General features: G+C 46.5%; 8 protein-coding genes and 1 non-coding gene across 9 annotated transcripts; 6 read left to right on the forward strand and 3 right to left on the reverse strand.

Moving 5' to 3' along the window:
- Positions 1-84: 84 nt before the first annotated feature.
- Positions 85-657, reverse strand: C7M61_001404 (uncharacterized protein; the record flags this gene model as incomplete). Its single annotated transcript, XM_024856815.1, has 1 exon — positions 85-657. One exon carries the CDS (start codon positions 655-657, stop codon positions 85-87), a length of 573 nt encoding a protein of 190 aa, XP_024714695.1.
- Positions 658-800: 143 nt separating this feature from the next.
- APL5 (Apl5p) lies at positions 801-4,022 on the forward strand (the record flags this gene model as incomplete). The annotated part of the gene is made up of 1 exon (XM_024856816.1): positions 801-4,022. One exon carries the CDS (start codon positions 801-803, stop codon positions 4,020-4,022), a length of 3,222 nt encoding a protein of 1,073 aa, XP_024714696.1.
- Positions 4,023-4,076: 54 nt separating this feature from the next.
- GLX3 (glutathione-independent methylglyoxalase) lies at positions 4,077-4,781 on the reverse strand (the record flags this gene model as incomplete). Its single annotated transcript, XM_024856817.1, has 1 exon — positions 4,077-4,781. One exon carries the CDS (start codon positions 4,779-4,781, stop codon positions 4,077-4,079), a length of 705 nt encoding a protein of 234 aa, XP_024714697.1.
- Positions 4,782-5,840: 1,059 nt separating this feature from the next.
- Positions 5,841-5,922, forward strand: C7M61_001407. Its single transcript has one exon. It is a non-coding gene; the product is annotated as a tRNA-Leu (tRNA).
- Positions 5,923-6,004: 82 nt separating this feature from the next.
- C7M61_001408 (dolichol kinase) lies at positions 6,005-7,753 on the forward strand (the record flags this gene model as incomplete). Its single annotated transcript, XM_024856818.1, has 1 exon — positions 6,005-7,753. One exon carries the CDS (start codon positions 6,005-6,007, stop codon positions 7,751-7,753), a length of 1,749 nt encoding a protein of 582 aa, XP_024714698.1.
- A 952-nt stretch (positions 7,754-8,705) lies between these two features.
- Positions 8,706-12,208, forward strand: C7M61_001409 (uncharacterized protein; the record flags this gene model as incomplete). The annotated part of the gene is made up of 2 exons (XM_024856819.1): positions 8,706-11,665; positions 11,827-12,208. 2 exons carry the CDS (start codon positions 8,706-8,708, stop codon positions 12,206-12,208), a joined length of 3,342 nt encoding a protein of 1,113 aa, XP_024714699.1.
- A 57-nt stretch (positions 12,209-12,265) lies between these two features.
- Positions 12,266-13,567, reverse strand: DDC1 (Ddc1p; the record flags this gene model as incomplete). Its single annotated transcript, XM_024856820.1, has 1 exon — positions 12,266-13,567. One exon carries the CDS (start codon positions 13,565-13,567, stop codon positions 12,266-12,268), a length of 1,302 nt encoding a protein of 433 aa, XP_024714700.1.
- A 737-nt stretch (positions 13,568-14,304) lies between these two features.
- DCG1 (Dcg1p) lies at positions 14,305-14,994 on the forward strand (the record flags this gene model as incomplete). The annotated part of the gene is made up of 1 exon (XM_024856821.1): positions 14,305-14,994. One exon carries the CDS (start codon positions 14,305-14,307, stop codon positions 14,992-14,994), a length of 690 nt encoding a protein of 229 aa, XP_024714701.1.
- A 71-nt stretch (positions 14,995-15,065) lies between these two features.
- OXR1 (Oxr1p) lies at positions 15,066-15,941 on the forward strand (the record flags this gene model as incomplete). Its single annotated transcript, XM_024856822.1, has 1 exon — positions 15,066-15,941. The coding sequence occupies one exon, from the start codon at positions 15,066-15,068 to the stop codon at positions 15,939-15,941; it is 876 nt and encodes a 291-aa protein (XP_024714702.1).
- Positions 15,942-16,040: the final 99 nt, after the last annotated feature.

The raw sequence follows: 16,040 nt of genomic DNA on the forward strand, positions 1-16,040 counted from the left end.
CCCGAGTACCAAATGGTGGGCATGTATGGCTACACAAGCAGATGGATGGACGGTTTGGGCATCATATACGCTAGAGTATAGGTATCACGCATCGGACACACGATCCAAAACTTTGTCTTTGGCACGGTTGTACTCCACCGGGTACTTGTTGGCAACACCGAGCTTACCGCTACCAAATAAAACCGACTTCTTCGCTCCACTCTTCAATGCCTCTATGCGCGAGTTGATGTTATCTAGGTCTCGTTCCAATGTGCCCAAACGATTTCTGGCGATATGACACTCGTACTGCTGTTTCAATGTTTCAAGTCTTGAGCAGAGCTGTTCGTTCATCTCAATAAGTTGCTGGTTCTTGTTGTTGATCTGACCACTCAATTGCGCCTGCGCAACAAGTGACTTATCCAACAGCAACAACTCCATTGCATTGGCAATTGATTTTGAAAAGTATTCCGTATGATCCGCCAATGACGTAGCTTGACCGTAATGCTGTCGCAGTTCATCGTTGGAAATCATTCCGCTTAGAAGTTCCTCGTCGCTTGTGATAAATTCATCCTCAGATTCCTCGTAGGTATCACTGAAGTCAGCCTGTGATGTGGGCAAATTCGGCGTCTCCGGCGCATTGTCTATCAGTATATCAGAGCCCGAACCGATCGAGGACATATTATTGAGTTTTGTGTTTTGTGGTAGTAGTAGCTTCCTTGGGTGTAGTAAGGTGTTTGGTGCAGGAGATTTGATGGTGAACAACCTCACGGTCAGATTCTACGAACAAAAACACTTTGCCAAAAACAAGCTTCTCGGTCGAAATGTCGTCTTTTCAGATGCAGAGTAACGAGATGCTAGCCCGGCTCAAGCCGTTTGGCATTTCGTTTGAGAAATCGTTGAACGATCTTATCAAGGGTATCCGATCCCACTTCAAAGAATCACCTGAGAGTCTCCGGGATTTCTTGGACAATGCCATCGAGGAATGCAAAAACGAATTGACAACCACTGACCTCGAGGTGAAGGCAACGGCAGTGCTTAAATTGGCCTACTTGGAGATGTACGGCTTTGATATGAGCTGGTGTAATTTCCAGATCTTGGAAATCATGAGTTCCTCCAGGTTCCAGCAGAAAAGAATTGGATACCTTGCCGCGATGCAGTCGTTCAAAAACGAAAAGGACTTGCTCATACTAGCGACGAATCAATTCAAGAAGGATCTAAGTTCTCATAATCACATTGAGATTGGCCTCGCGTTAAGTGGTATAGCTACCATAGTCACACCAAACTTGGCCCAGGACATTGTTGACGATGTTTTGGTGAAGCTCACCCATTCAAAACCTTACATTCGGAAGAAGGCCGTGTTGGCCCTTTTCAAGATCTTCTTGCAGTACCCTGAAAGTCTACGGTCCAGCTTGCCCAGAGTGATTGAGAAGCTAGACGATGAGGACATTGCGGTGGTCAGCGCCACAATCACTGTCATTTGTGAAATTTCCAAAAAGAACCCCAACATATTCATTGCATATTTACCAAAATTCTTCTCCATCCTTGGAGAGACTCAAAACAATTGGCTTATTATCAGAATTCTCAAGCTTTTCCAAAGTTTGCTGAAAGTTGAGCCCAGAATGAAGAAGAGAATTCTTCCATCAATCATCGATCTTATGTCAAAGACGGAAGCCACATCGTTGGTCTATGAAAGTATCAGTTGCATTGTGAACGGTGGAATGCTATCGCCAGACTCATCGAAAGACAAGGAGATCGCCAAAGAATGTATAACGCACTTGGTGTCTTTCTTCGTCAAGGGCGACGCAAATTTGCGCTTTGTCGGTCTCATAGCATTAATCAGCATCTTGAAGATATATCCAGATTTCATGCACAAGGTGAACGGAGTTTCCGGCTATGTCATGTCGAGTTTGGAAGTCAAAGATACAATTGTGATGAAGAAAGCGCTCGAAGTCTGTCAATTCCTCGTGACGGAAGACAATATCTTGGAACTTATCAGGGTCTTGCTCCTACAACTAGTGCCTGATGAATCCAGTGTGCATGTTCCGGAAAACTTAAAACTTGAAATCGTTTTCAAGATCTTACAAATCGCTTCCAAAGACAACTATGCAAATATTCCTAACTTCAACTGGTATGTCACCGTCCTCAAGGATGTTGTGAATATGACACTTTTGCCTGTTGACACTGATGGTTCCCCAAATTCTGCACCAGCATTATCGAAGAGAGCTTCTGACATAATTGCTCGCAAGCTTGGTACCGAGTTCAAGAGTGTTGCTACCAAAGTGCCATCCCTTCGTCCTTACTTAATGAGAAAAGTCGTGTTCGAGTTTGTCACTGACAAGAGAGTGTTACAATACAGCCCCTTACTTATGAGAGACATATACTGGTTGATGGGAGAATACGTCAGTGAACTTGGCATAACAGATGACGATTCTGATGACGAAGATGAAGAGGCCCTGAACGCTGCATTGGGTTATAAGATACAGATGCTCAACACCATAGTGAACAGTTACGTGGACAAGAAGCTAGCAGGGCCTTCTCAGTTTATCATCTCTGAACTTTTGATCAAACTACCCAACCCGGAGGTTCAAGTCACCTTGATACCAGCTTTAGTCAAGCTTTATAGCGATTTGGTGGCAGAGTACACTGATAATTATGCCCAACAGGGTAAATTGCCACTGCAGCATTACGGTCAGCTAGCATACTTCTTGTTTAAGAGTATCAAGTTCTTGGAAAATTTCGAGCAAAATGGTGATTACGAAGTTCAAGAGAGAGCCTTGTCATGGTTGGAGTTCTTGCGCATAAGTATGGATGCAATGGGCGGAGCAGATTTGCCATGGATCAAAAAACTTGAGCTGGATGAGATTGCTTATTACAAGAAACAGGTTGCTAAAAAAGTTGCGGATAATGCCGATTCTGACTATGAGGAAGACGATGCGTCGGACTCTGAATCTGATTCATCCTCCGAGGAGACCGATGATGAAGATGAAGAAGAAGAAGAATCAGTGGAAGAGGAATCTCCAAAATCCGAGGAAGACCAATCTCAGGTTGACACGGAAGCAGCTCAGGAATTGCTCGATTCTAGTGACCAGGAAATCCCACACTTACTCACCTCAATCTTGCCCTCATTCTTCAAGGGCTACACTCTTAACCCCGTGGCAGCTTCAGCACAAAAAATGATTGAATTACCCGATGACCTTGATCTTGATATTCCGATCAACACACCTCCCAGCTATTGTGTTATCGATGACGACCCCCTCGACATGTTGTACAGTGATGAGGAATCAGAGGACGATGCACCACCCGAGAAAGAGGAAAACAAGAAGAATGATGAGGAGGCCACACGCGAGCGGTTGGAGAGAATGAAGGACGATCCCTTCTACATCACACCGAGCGATAAAAAGGGCCGTAAACAGAAAACGCAGCTTTTGCCAACGCCATCTGAAAAGGCTGGATCTGAGACACCTAGCGAGAAGAACTCTCTTGTTTCGTTAGATGAACTCGCCAAGAGGGAAACAAAGAAGTCGAAGAAGATGAAGAAGCATAAGGTGACTGTGCTTAGTGAAGAAAGCCTCGGTGGAGACGTTCCCAACCAGCCAACAGAGGAGGGTTCTGCAGATTCAAAGAAGAAAAAGCTGAACAAGCTTTTGATCAGCTCTTCAAATCTTGACAATTTCGACATTAATTCTTCCCCGGTTGAGGTTACTGAAGGTAAAGCAGATGAGTATGATGTTGATTTGGATGCCTTGAGGGAGCAACTTGCCGAGAAGGAGAAGAAGAGACAGGCCAAGGAGGCAAAAAAGAAGAAGAAAGCTAGTGAAAAATCGAAGTCCAAGAAGAAAGTGAAGGAGTTGGAAGTCACGGGCGAGCATTCACTAAAAGGAGAGGAGGCGAAACAAACAGAGGCAGCCGAGGAGCCTAAAAAGTCAGAAACAAACGAGGTTAGCCTGACTAATAATGAAGTTAGCACAGACCAACAAGCAGTTGAGGTGAGTCTGAAGCCAAAGACGAAGAAGAAGAAAAAGAAGGCGGTGATTTTAGATTAGTCGTCAATAAAGCATATCTCGTATATACGGGCATAACAGTCAGGCCTGAATGGCTTATTTGGAGATAAGCTCAAGTGCCTTTTGGGCGGTCTCGGTGGCAGAGGCAGGGTTCACACCACTGACCAAGTTACCATCCACAACCACGAAGGATTCCCATGGAGATGGAGGCTCCACGTAGAGAGCATCGTTCTTTTCAGCAGTTTCTCTTGGAGTGAGCAAGTCGTACTTCTTCAAAATGTCAGTAAGACCAAGCTGCTTCTCACCATCGTCAGTGAAACCAGTGATCTTCTTACCTCTGACGATAATGTCACCGTTTGCGTCCTTCCAGTTGTCAAAGATCAATGGACCGTGGCACACTGCAGAAACAGGCTTTCCACTGGCATAGATCTCAGCAGCCAACTTGTGCAAGCCCTGGGCCTTAGGAAAGTCAAAAGTAGCAGCATGGCCACCAGCAGCAAAGAAAATGTCATAGTCCGAGGCATTGACCTCAGAAGCCTTCTTCACCACCTTCACAGCCTGGTTGAAACCGGAATTGGAGTCTTCGAACACCTTTCTGTCGTCACCTTGCAAGAAGGATTCACTGATAGAGTGCTCATCCCAGCCAAAAGTACCATCCTCAGAGACGAAAGTCACCTCCACACCGTTCTTGTGGAAGTACTCCCATGGATGGGATGCCTCCACGAAGAAGACACCGGTTTTGGCACCATCGTCGTAGAGTGGGCCGTTGTATGAAGAAAGGGCAATCAAAGCTTTAACCATTGTGATGTGTTGAAATTGTCAGTGCAATTGGGAACCGTGCCCGTTTATATACCCTGATGCGCAACATCTTTGGTTGCTTTCGTGCGTTATGCTTGAACGTGGCGTCGCTTACTAATGTCAAAAAGTATGGAGCTATGGTACCTAGGTGCCGGCAGCGGCTTATTATGCCCATTGTCATTTCTCGGAGCACAATGGCTTAGTAAACCACTCCCGAGGCGATCTTCTTAGGATGTAGGATTAAGCAACACCCTGTGACACTTACAGGCCAATGGTGGTACCGATCCCGAGGAAAAATCGGGAAAATGAGTGATTACAAGGTGTTTTTTTGGAGGTTTTTGAAGGTTTCGTGAGGCAATTGGTGGACTTTTCAATTGTGTGGTATTTTGGCTGCGAAATGGCATTCCCGAGATGCGCCATGGTAGGTAGTAGTGATGTTCGATGGGTACCAATTGCAACCACAGTAATGAAAGATGATTTGGTTAAGGCATTAACAGGAACTGTGAATTCCGATAACCTAGTGGATCCCCGAATTGAACAGTGAGCAAAACAGAGGACTCAATGGTATGACCAACCCTGGCTAGACTTGGCAAGTGATTTTGGAATAGGGCATTTTGAACAGAATGAATTCTGAGACATCTGCCAGAGTGGTGATTCATGAGCCGTTGCAAGTTGTTGATGCACTTGGGCTTACGAAATGACGTCCGCAGAACGAGGTCGTACTTGTGCATTAAATTGGAATACCAGCGTCACCCTGGCGATAGAGTAATGAGACATACATGAAAGGCAGTCAGGTAGAAGTTGTAGCGTTTACGGTTGGCGAATGTCTTCAATGAAGAGAAAGTCAATCGGTAATTGGGGCAATTTTCATTCTTTTTGGTTGAGACTTCTTCTGAATCGCAGCCCGACTAAGATAGTCCAAACCTTATCAACCTCACATCCCACTGATCAATTGATTGTTCTGAAACCCTAATTGTTCTTCCCTCAGCAATATATGCAGTACGTCACCTGATCCACGATCTGCTGCTCTCAGATTTTTCGCATCCTGTCGTTTTCAGAAATGGCTCTGTGGCCGAGCGGTCTAAGGCGGCAGACTCAAGTTCTGTTATCGTAAGATGCGCGTGTTCGAATCACGCCGGAGTCATTATTTTTTGGGCTCCATCGCCAAGTGCACAGAGTGAAATACCTCGGTGCCTTTATTTTTTTTACACCTATACCACCCCACCATGGCCAGACGGAAAGAGGTCAAAAAGGAGAAGCTGGCTTCTGCCAAGACCACTGCCTCTGTTTTTCAAAATTACGATGCTACCCCAGAACCCCAGCCTGCTCCCAAGGAAAAGCCCGAACCCCAGAGAGTTGAATTGAGTGACGACCCATCTCAGTACAACTTTCCATGGAACATCATCTATGAGTTCCAGGATTTCCTCAATCTTTACTTGGACTTCTGCAAGGCTGCTCAGATTATGACATGTCTCTACATCGGCCAGATCTTCTACGTTTACTTGAATAAGATCCAGGACGACAAGACGCTATCGTCAGTGGGATTTAACTTGATTGGAGCTGTCTTGGCCATGTGGCTTAACCACCGTTCCATGACGAAGAAGTACAAGGAGGATCCAAGCAGATTCAAGGCACCTGTGTTGCCCGATTTCAACACGTTGTACGCTTTCGTCATCCCCATCTTGCTGTTTGTGCTTTTGGGCGACACCAAGGCACCATTTTTCCAGGTAAACTTGGCCTTGAACAACTTTGCCATTAAGAACCTTCACATTGTTGCCAAGGTGCTCTCGTCGTTTGTCTTCTACTACATCTATAACGACTCCACTACAGTGGAAGTGTTCTTCTATCTTCGTGTGGTGCTCACATACTTCTCTTTGGAGTACATCTTGGATGGATGGAACGAATTGGGCGAGGAGGAGGAAACCAATGTTAAGTTGACCACCATGTTGCCTTCTGAGATCCACATGATCTGCCTCCTTCTTGTTAACCTATTGTACAATTTTGACGCAAAGGCCATGCCATTCCCATTGGTGCTTTTCCGTGAGCTCACCATCGCTCTTATGGCAGCATCTTTTGCAGCATACCAGCTTTACTGGGTTTATTTGAGGATGCAGCAAAGTGTCCTCAGAAAAGGCGTGGCTATCCTCATTGCCGTTCTCTTCGCTGCTGTGTTCTACTTCACTATGGACCTCATTTTCACCAAGGAGTTGGATGAGAAGAACCCTGTGTTGTGGTTGTTCGACTACATCTGGGAATCTGACGCTCGCTTGCACTTGATCATCTACTGGGCGGTTTCCCTTTTGGTCGCCATTCCAATCATTTTTGGTTTGGCCTACACCAACAAGATCAACCTCAACCTTCGTAGAAAGGTGTGGCACTTTATGTTGGTGCTCTGTCTCGGATACCCTGCATTCGTGCAGCAGCCAGAGTTCACTGCCATTGCATTGTTGGGGTCGCTTATTGTGTTTATTGTCATCGAGATGATTAGATGCACCCGAATCACATTCCTCGGAGAATTTTTGTTCACCGAGTTGAGATTCTTCCAGGACGAAAAAGATCTCAAGGGTCCCCTCAACTTGTCTTACATTTTCCTACTTGCCGGTGTGGTTGCTCCATTGGCTTACGGCTACGTTCTCGGAGACGTTGTCAACTTACGCTCGTACATCGGCTTAGTGACGCTAGGCTTGGGTGATTCGCTTGCATCCATTGTGGGGAAGAGATTTGGCAAGATCAAGTGGAAGGGCGCACTGAGAACGCTCGAGGGAACAATTACATTTATGGTGGTTACATTTGCGTCCTTTGTGTTGATCGACTTCTACATTATGCCCGAAGATAAGAGGGTCCAGAACTGGGAGAACACCTTCATCATTGCCATGATTGCCGGCATTCTAGAAGGCTCAGCTACGCTTAACGACAATATCTTGATCCCATGCATGGTGACATTGGCGTATGACTTGCTCAACCGGACATTTTGATCGTCAAAAGCCAGTGTCCAAGAGAATGCACCTCATGGTAATGCAGTGACCGATGCACTAGCCTCCACAGCTGCGATTACTCCGCCGTAGAACAATACAGAATTTCACCAAAGGAATACGGAGCCGCCTGGCGCCTAATAGTTGCTAGGAGCCCCCAGCAAAGCTGTAGGAGAATGTCTCAGGTGGGCCTGCGTTTTCTAGCAACCTGGGGAAATCTAGGACAATTCAAGCATAAACGATGTGCTTAACGTCCGCGCTCACACAAAACACAACTAAAAATTATTTGACACTTGCACGCGGCGAATCTCACTAGCCTCTCACCAGCCATTGTGACGTGCATAAGCGAAGGCAGCGATGTTGAGAAATCGATTACTCGGTTTACTTTTTTTTCTTCACCGTCATCTGAAACGATGGAAAATTGAACTCGCCGGTGCCGCTTTACGGCGCCGATGCACTCCAAGGAATCCCGAGCCTAAGTTGCTATTTCTGAGACATGACAGACAGGTATAGATGCGCACTGTTCTCTATAGACGCCGGGCATCTAGCAACGGAGCAAGACCCCCGTATGTGGGTAATTTCATGTTGGCCGAAAACAATTTTTACTTTTTTTAATAAAATTCCAGAATTCCCTATCATAGTAATAAGTCCGGTGGTTTCGGCACGCTGGCTAGACCAGCTTGGATAAAACAACCGAGATACATTCGCCACATCGTGGGCAAGTTTGCGCCACACAGTATGAGGAAAAAAAAGCACCCTATGCACACTCCTGCTGTATGATGCAGCGCTGTCTGCAAGACAGCATGGAGTTGCGGCACTTGGGGCTGACGGATACACCAAGAAAAAGATCTGTGATTTCTTCATCACTTAACCTGTCTGGATAGACTACTTACGACTTTTTTCATAACTCCACTTAACAACACCTCGAGATAACCCATTACCGTTCCTTTCCACCATGTCCGACTACCCCATATCGTGCATTTCGTGCCGTCGGAAGAAGATAAAGTGTAACAAGAAGAAGCCTTGCAACCAGTGTGTCAAGAAAGGCGTCATCTGTGAGTTCCCGAGGAAGTTCCGAAACATCAACATCGCCAACGAACATGATCACCACAGCCATACCCACGAAATGAGCCCCGTGAGGTCCTCCTCGAATCTGGACTCCAACTCTCCCCTGGAGGTCCACCGCCTACATGATGAGGTCGAGTTGCTCCGGAAGGAGAAGTTGGCTGTTCTTCACGAAAACTTTAAGTTGACCCAGAAAAATCACGAGTTACGATCCAAGCTCCAGACGCTCGATAGAACTCAGAATACTGAGCATGACGACGAACACGGTATCGAGATAGCCGGAGAAACGACCGAGATGGGCGAGAAGTACTACGGTCCTTCCTCGTCGAACTACATGATCGAGGCTCTTCGACTGAAGAACAACAACAATAACAATAACAACCAAAACGAGGATTCGCCACAGAAGTCCGACTCGAGCAGCACGCCGTTCAACAATGATAGCCATCCTTCTAAAAAGAAAAGAGAAGGACTGGACTCGGATGATATGGATGTCGAAGGTAACGGCGATATTGCATTCTCGAAGAAACCTCTCCCGTGGTTGCTTGGCAAGAACGACAAGCAGGAGGACAACCTCGAGGTTATCAAGACCCTTATAAGCCATTTCTTCGAGCACAGCACCTACAGGTCGTTTATTTCGAAGCCGGAGTTGATCGGTTTCATTAACTCGTATGATAGCATCAACGATAAGGAATGGGAGAACGACGATGATTTGCTCCTTCTACACATGGTGTTGATATTGCTGGTTCTGCGTCTTACGCCGAAGAGCTATAATGAAAGTGGCCTCACAAAGGACCCTGTTGATTCGGTTGTCACGTTACACAAGCGAAGCACAAGCTTAGTTAAGAATGTGCTTTACCGTGGTTTCACCAAGTTGCGTCATAACCTTTTAAACGAATCTATCATGACTGTCCAGGCATACATCTTGTGTACCGAGTGGTATTTCATTGACCAGCGTTACGAAGAGTCATGGTCTATGTTGTTCCATTGCTGTGCTGTGGCATACGCCATTGGTCTTCATGTCATGGTGAATATGAGAACTACCAATGACAGTCTAGAAGAAGCTCCTGTCAAACTTGCTGAAATGTCTCAAAAGAAGGACTTGAGAGACGAATCTGGCGAAGGCGGAGTGAAGGTCGAAGAGAAGGATGACTCAGTGTCGGACGAAGATGACTCCGACAGTGATGTACCTAGATTCAAGGTCTGGTTTGCCTTGAAGTACATGTGCGGCCAGCTTTGCTCTGTCTTGGGTCGTCCAAACCCTATCTCCATTCAGGTCAACTCGGTTGTGCTTTTCACATCCAACCAGCAAAACCTCGCCAAGCTTCGTTTAGACTCTGAGAAGACTCAGGTTCAGTTGAAGATGGGTCTCAGTGAATGCCTCAGATTATCCAACATGATGCTTATCGAGAGTTTCATGATGAACTTCACCATCGCCGACGTTATGCGTCTCGATGCTAGGTTCAAAGAGGAATGTGAAAAGCTCACCTGGTTCGTGAGCCAGGAGTACCAATCTCAGCATCTGGGCCTGGCCGAGGAAGTGGACGAATCATGCCACATGCCTTTGGCGGTCGAAAGGGAGCCTGCTATCGTGGACTTGATCATTTTGCATATCAACAGGGCCAAGTTGCTTGAACCATTCAGCAACCAATTCTTGGGACCCGAGGATAACAAGTATCTCATCGAAGCCATGTGTGATTCTATTCTGAGATTCCTCGATTATACTGTTGAATTCACGAAGGACTTTTTGCTGAGAATCACACCTCACTTCCTTAATGATGAGGGTAAGGCTTTCAGCAGAACTAAGCTCGGAAAGGTCTTCCGTGTTGACTATCCTTTCCTCAACTCCTTTATGTACCAGGGTATTATCGTGATTTTTACCCTCCTCAACTACAAGGCCAAGGAGTTCATTCAAGGAGAGTCTGGTACATTTTTGAAGCACATCGAGCAAAAGCTCAACGATCTTCTCCAGTTCTCCTCGCAGTTGACTGACCAGTTGGGTGAGGATGTGCGTTTGTGGTCCACCAACATCCTTTACTTGATTAACAAGGATCTCCAGCATATCAATACCCTTCTCAAGAAGAGAGATTACCACCATCAGACTGATTCTGAGAATGCTCCAAATCTCGAGACTGATGATTTGGACAAGATTTTGGGTTTCTCATTTAAGGATCCTTTCTGGCTCAACGCAGAGAATATTCCCTACTATCTCAGCAGTCCTTCGGACGATGAGATGGGACCTCAAATGTTTGAAAATCCTGACTACAACAAGAACATGCAGTCGAACTCCCTCAGCCTGGATGTTCTTAATCAGTACAACATGCAAGGTCAGGACCAGTTCCCTGGTGCTTGGAACCAAGTTCCTGGCGATGTGCAACAAGTTCATCAGCCACAGCAGATGACTCAGGCACCACCACATCTTTCTCAACGAGAGCACCAGTCTCAGGTTCCAGCCCATGTTCAGTTTGATAATGTTCAACAACCACTGCCTTTGAGAAGCAGAGAGTCCTCGCAATTCCTGGCCCCCAGGCAGAGTCAATTCCCTCAGCATCACAAGCTTCCCCAGCACCCAATGCAAAATCAGCAGGGAATTCCTCATCAACAAATGGGCCCTCGAACCATATCCAGTCACAATGGAGGCCAGGACCAGCAAATGAACAATCAGATGGTGCAAAACATGAATGGCCTGGTGAACAACGCAGGACAAAAGGGAGTTCCTACTCAGCATTACAATGGTATGATGGGCAATCCAGCAGTGGGGCAAAACCCCAATCAGCTTCAGGATGAGGATGAAAACGAGAAGAATCAAGCAAGCGAGTTGAACTATGCTCAATCTTCGCACATGCCACAAACGTATTTCAACCCACCTCAACCCGGTTTTCAAGGACCAAACTAAGTACAATTTATAGACTATGCATCATGATCCACGAAGAGCTTGTAATTTTGCAGCCATTAGGCGCGGAACCATTGGAGACGGAACCCACCGGGACTGCACACGACACCACCCATCAAAGCGGAGTGTTCTATACCGATAGCAGCACCAGCAAGTACCCTATTCTCGAGGCCATGTCTTTCAAGAACATCTTCAACAAACAGACTTTCAGGTACCTTTTCACCACGCACTTCTGGGGCCCTGTGTCTAACTTCGGTATCCCAGTCGCTGCCATGATGGACTTGAACAAAGACCCAGATCTCATTTCTGGTCCAATGACAGGCTCGTTGATTATGTACTCCTTGGTTTTCATGAGATACTCCGTTGCCATTAGCCCAAAGAACTATTTGTTGTTTGGTTGTCATTTCGCCAATGAGTGTGCCCAATTGGCCCAAGGTTACAGATGGGTCAACCACCATTACTTCGGTAACAAGAAGGTCGAGGCCCCATCTCCATCCACGTAAGCATCCCGGGGGTGTTCATCAGACGCCGCTGCATAATACATACGACGTAATATACAATCATCCGAACAACGATGTAGGCTTGTTATTCTGCTGGGTAGGTCCTAGCTCAGCTTCCTCGTCAGAGGTACTGTAGTCTGTATCCGCGTCAGTTGCCTTAGTTTTAGCCTTTTTGGCTGGCGCTTCAGAGGTCGGCGTCGAACCGCGCTTCCCGTAGGTGACAATGTCTCCCATAGAGCTAGACTGGAACGAATTGAAGTCTGGCTCGTAGCTGGGCTCTCTGCCCTGACCTGTTGCGTTATCTAGGCGACCTTTGCTTATGAGGCTGGTAGGCTTTGCTCTCGTTATATGGCTTTCAGGAACTTTGTGTATCGTGTGACCTTGAAGAATATATTTGTCCCTGTTCTCGTCTCCATCTTGAGGTTCCCCCGTGCCAGCGGTGAGAATGATTAAACGGACAAGAACGGGACCAGAATTATGCTCCACAACAAGAGGATCTCCACCGCCTTTAAAGTAAGCCTCAAACAGAGGCTCGGGCAGCAAATTATCATCACTGTGGGTTAGATCTCCCATAGACGTACAACAGTTAATGAACGTGCGGTAGTCCTTAAGACGGAAATTAATCGAGCTGGTAGTACCATCCAAATTCAGCTCCATGAGCTCATCTATGGCCATCAGAATAGTGATCAGCATTGCCTGTTTGAGTAGCTCCTTGTCTTTGAGCACCTGTCGAGTGAAAGCTACAAACAGGATTTTCGTCTGCTTCACATCCACTTTGAAGTCCTCCGTAGAGAGCGGTACCATATCGAGAAATGACTTCATCGTATTCAATTCCATCATTAAATGTTTGCACTTCCCATTGTCGAAGTCCTTCTTGTAGATGCGTGGAATAGGCAGCTCTTGAGGTAGCACTGGCTGATAATTGACCAGGTACTTTTTCACAATCATTTTCTTTGTCAATATTTCAACAAACAATTTGAACTCCTTGTTTCGAGGTACACCGTCGTAGCAGTCAAGCCGAAGGCAAATGTAGCTGAGACTCGCCGCGTCTAGGTTCTTGAAGAGCACCACCATATGCTTAGACGAGACAATGCACGAGTATGACAGGTAGTTATGGTCATTTTCATCGATTTTGAAACCCACAGGTGATATATTGGCCGTATCAAAGGAGAATTCTCGGAAAAACAGCCTCTCAAACAGGATCTCTCCGCTGCTTGTTCGTGATGGATTGATGGCCAGAAGTGTCAAAGCCAAGCCGGAGATTGTGATCTTGATTTGGTCCAGAACTTGAGCTAATGCATTCACTGCACGAGACCAGCTTGATATATTTTTGGAACTGTCTATTGCCGCTACAAACGACATGGCATGGTGGTTTCTGGAGAAGAATAGTGATGTCTTATCGAGAGGTGCAGGAATGGGTGCAAAATTCGGTGGGACTTGGATTAGAGGACGTGTTTTGGAGAGGAAATGGAATTGATGCAAATCGAGTGTAGTTTGAGCTCAGTTATTAAACTCTGCTGTTTGCTTTGTTACTTTAATTTTGTCGAGCTGGTCGGATAGCTTCTACGCTTCTTGAAATGGAAGGAAAACGTCGACCGTAGTTGTGCCCTTTTTTTATTTTTCTGTTGCCCTTTCGGCTGACAGATAGTTCAAAGAGTTTAGCTTGTAAGATATTACTTTACTCTTCATTGGTGGCAAAAAATTCATCATTTTGTGCTGAAATGAGTATTTTGTAGTACTTAGTCGCATGTAGATCATTAACGAAAATGAAGAGCGATCAAAAATGAAATTTTTTCATGATGCAGCAGCCCAAATCTGAGTCAGATTTATCTCACGCCTCGATATAAATCTTTAATCTACCTCTCCTCAAAAGTACCTCCTAGCTACTACGAGATCATCTGTCTTCCAGTATCAAGTACCCACCATTGTCGGGCCCTCCTCCTACATCTACAACATTAGAACCTTATTTTCCACCACAACAAAAAATTCTTCACTCCCATAAACTCCAAAACCGTAATCCAATCTCACTTCCCTGGAATCTCCACCTCGCTGACTCGCCTTATCTCAACCGCCGCGCGGAATTCAACTCCACCACCAACATGCCCTCTCTTCTTGTGATCAACCCCAACTCGTCCGTTTCTGTCTCTGAAAACCTCCGTCTCACGATTACCCCACCACCTGGCACGACCCTCAAGTTCTACACTGCGCCACCCAATGCCCCCAAGGAGATCAGTGGTAAAGAAACGCTGATCCAGTCTGAAGAAGCAGCGCTTCCTGATATACTCGAACAACGCCTTTTGGACAAATACGACGGTTTCCTCGTGGCATGCTACTCGGACCATCCGCTAGTGGCGCTGCTTGCCCAACATACCGATAAGCCGGTGTTGGGAATCATGCAAGCGACTCTCTTGTATAGCTACGCTAATGCTAGAGTGCGTAGACTGTTCGTGTTGACCAGCACCAGCGGGTGGTTACCGCTTTTGGACGAGGCAATTACCAAATTTGCTGGATCCGGCCAGTTTCCTTTTGAGAAATTCCAAAAAAGCCGTGCATTGGACGTTCTGGTGCTCGACCTTAGCGATGCCTCGGAGTTCTCCAAAATCACCGAAAGAGTGTCTGCGTTTTTGCGCGAGTACGCTTCAGACAATATAGACTGTGTGCTTTTGGGGTGTGCTGGAATGGCAGGGCTCGACAAGAAACTTCATGCAGAATTCCCCCACATTGTTTTCATTGACAGCGTAAAAGCCGGTGTTGAATTTCTCGTTTCCCTCACCCGATTGGGCCACTAGTCCACCATCTAGGCCCTGGCCTGCCTAGAGTGCGCTCACCCCAGATCCTTACTACCTAGCAACTTCTTACCATGAGTGTGGATGTTTCGGATACAAAGCCCGAGGGAAGGGTCCCTAGAAAGCAACCCTCACTTTTAGGGCGTCTTTTGGGCTCTCAGAAATCCCCAACCCCTGAGCTGCGCCTGACCCTGGCATCACCAGATCCACTCCCACCCTTATCAGATCTCCAGCTTCTGGGTTATGCCAAAGGAACAAAACATAGGGTGCTTGACGAGGAATTGGCGCTGAATATAAGATCATTACTTCCTCCTCGGCTCCAGCTCTACAATGAATGGGAGCTCTTGTACTCCTTGGAGCAACACGGCATCTCCTTGAACTCGCTATATCGAAACTGCCGTCCTGAAACACAGAAGCATAATCTTAATGTCAGGAAGGCAAGGGCCAATGGCGACTCAGGCGGCTTTGCTGAAGGCGTGGTCAAGAATATGGTCACTTTTGGTGAGAACCCGCATGCTCGGGGTAGTAGACCACACGGTTACATCGTGGTGATTCAGGATGAGCACAAGAACAAGTTTGGCTGCTACCTCAACGAGCATCCTCGCCCTCTGGAACACAAACGATACTACGGAAATGGCGAATGCTTCTTGTGGAAGACAGAGTGGTACAATGCACCTCAGGAACCCAAAAGGCGAAGAGACCGTCGTTTCAAGGCATTTCCTTACACGGGACTCAATGACAACTTGATCTACTCAAACGTCGACTTTATAGCTGTTGGCTCTTCCCATGGTAACAACGGGCTATATATCGACAAATCTCTTTACCTGGGTGTCTCGTACCCTTGCGAGACTTTCGGCAATGAGATCTTATGTGACCACGAATCTGGTGCAGAATACGGCTCCTTCAAGATCATGAACCTCGAAGTGTGGAGGGTGGGTGAGCTTGAGTGATATATCTTAATACACGGATAAACCTGGCTAGCTACAAGGTAAATTGTAAATTGTACTTTTATTCGTGAACCATGCCGTTGAGGATGCTATATGGGTTAT

The sequence above is a fragment of the Candidozyma pseudohaemuli genome (genome assembly GCF_003013735.1).
Source record: "Candidozyma pseudohaemuli strain B12108 chromosome Unknown scaffold00002, whole genome shotgun sequence".
In the NCBI taxonomy this organism is placed as follows: domain Eukaryota; kingdom Fungi; phylum Ascomycota; class Pichiomycetes; order Serinales; family Metschnikowiaceae; genus Candidozyma; species Candidozyma pseudohaemuli.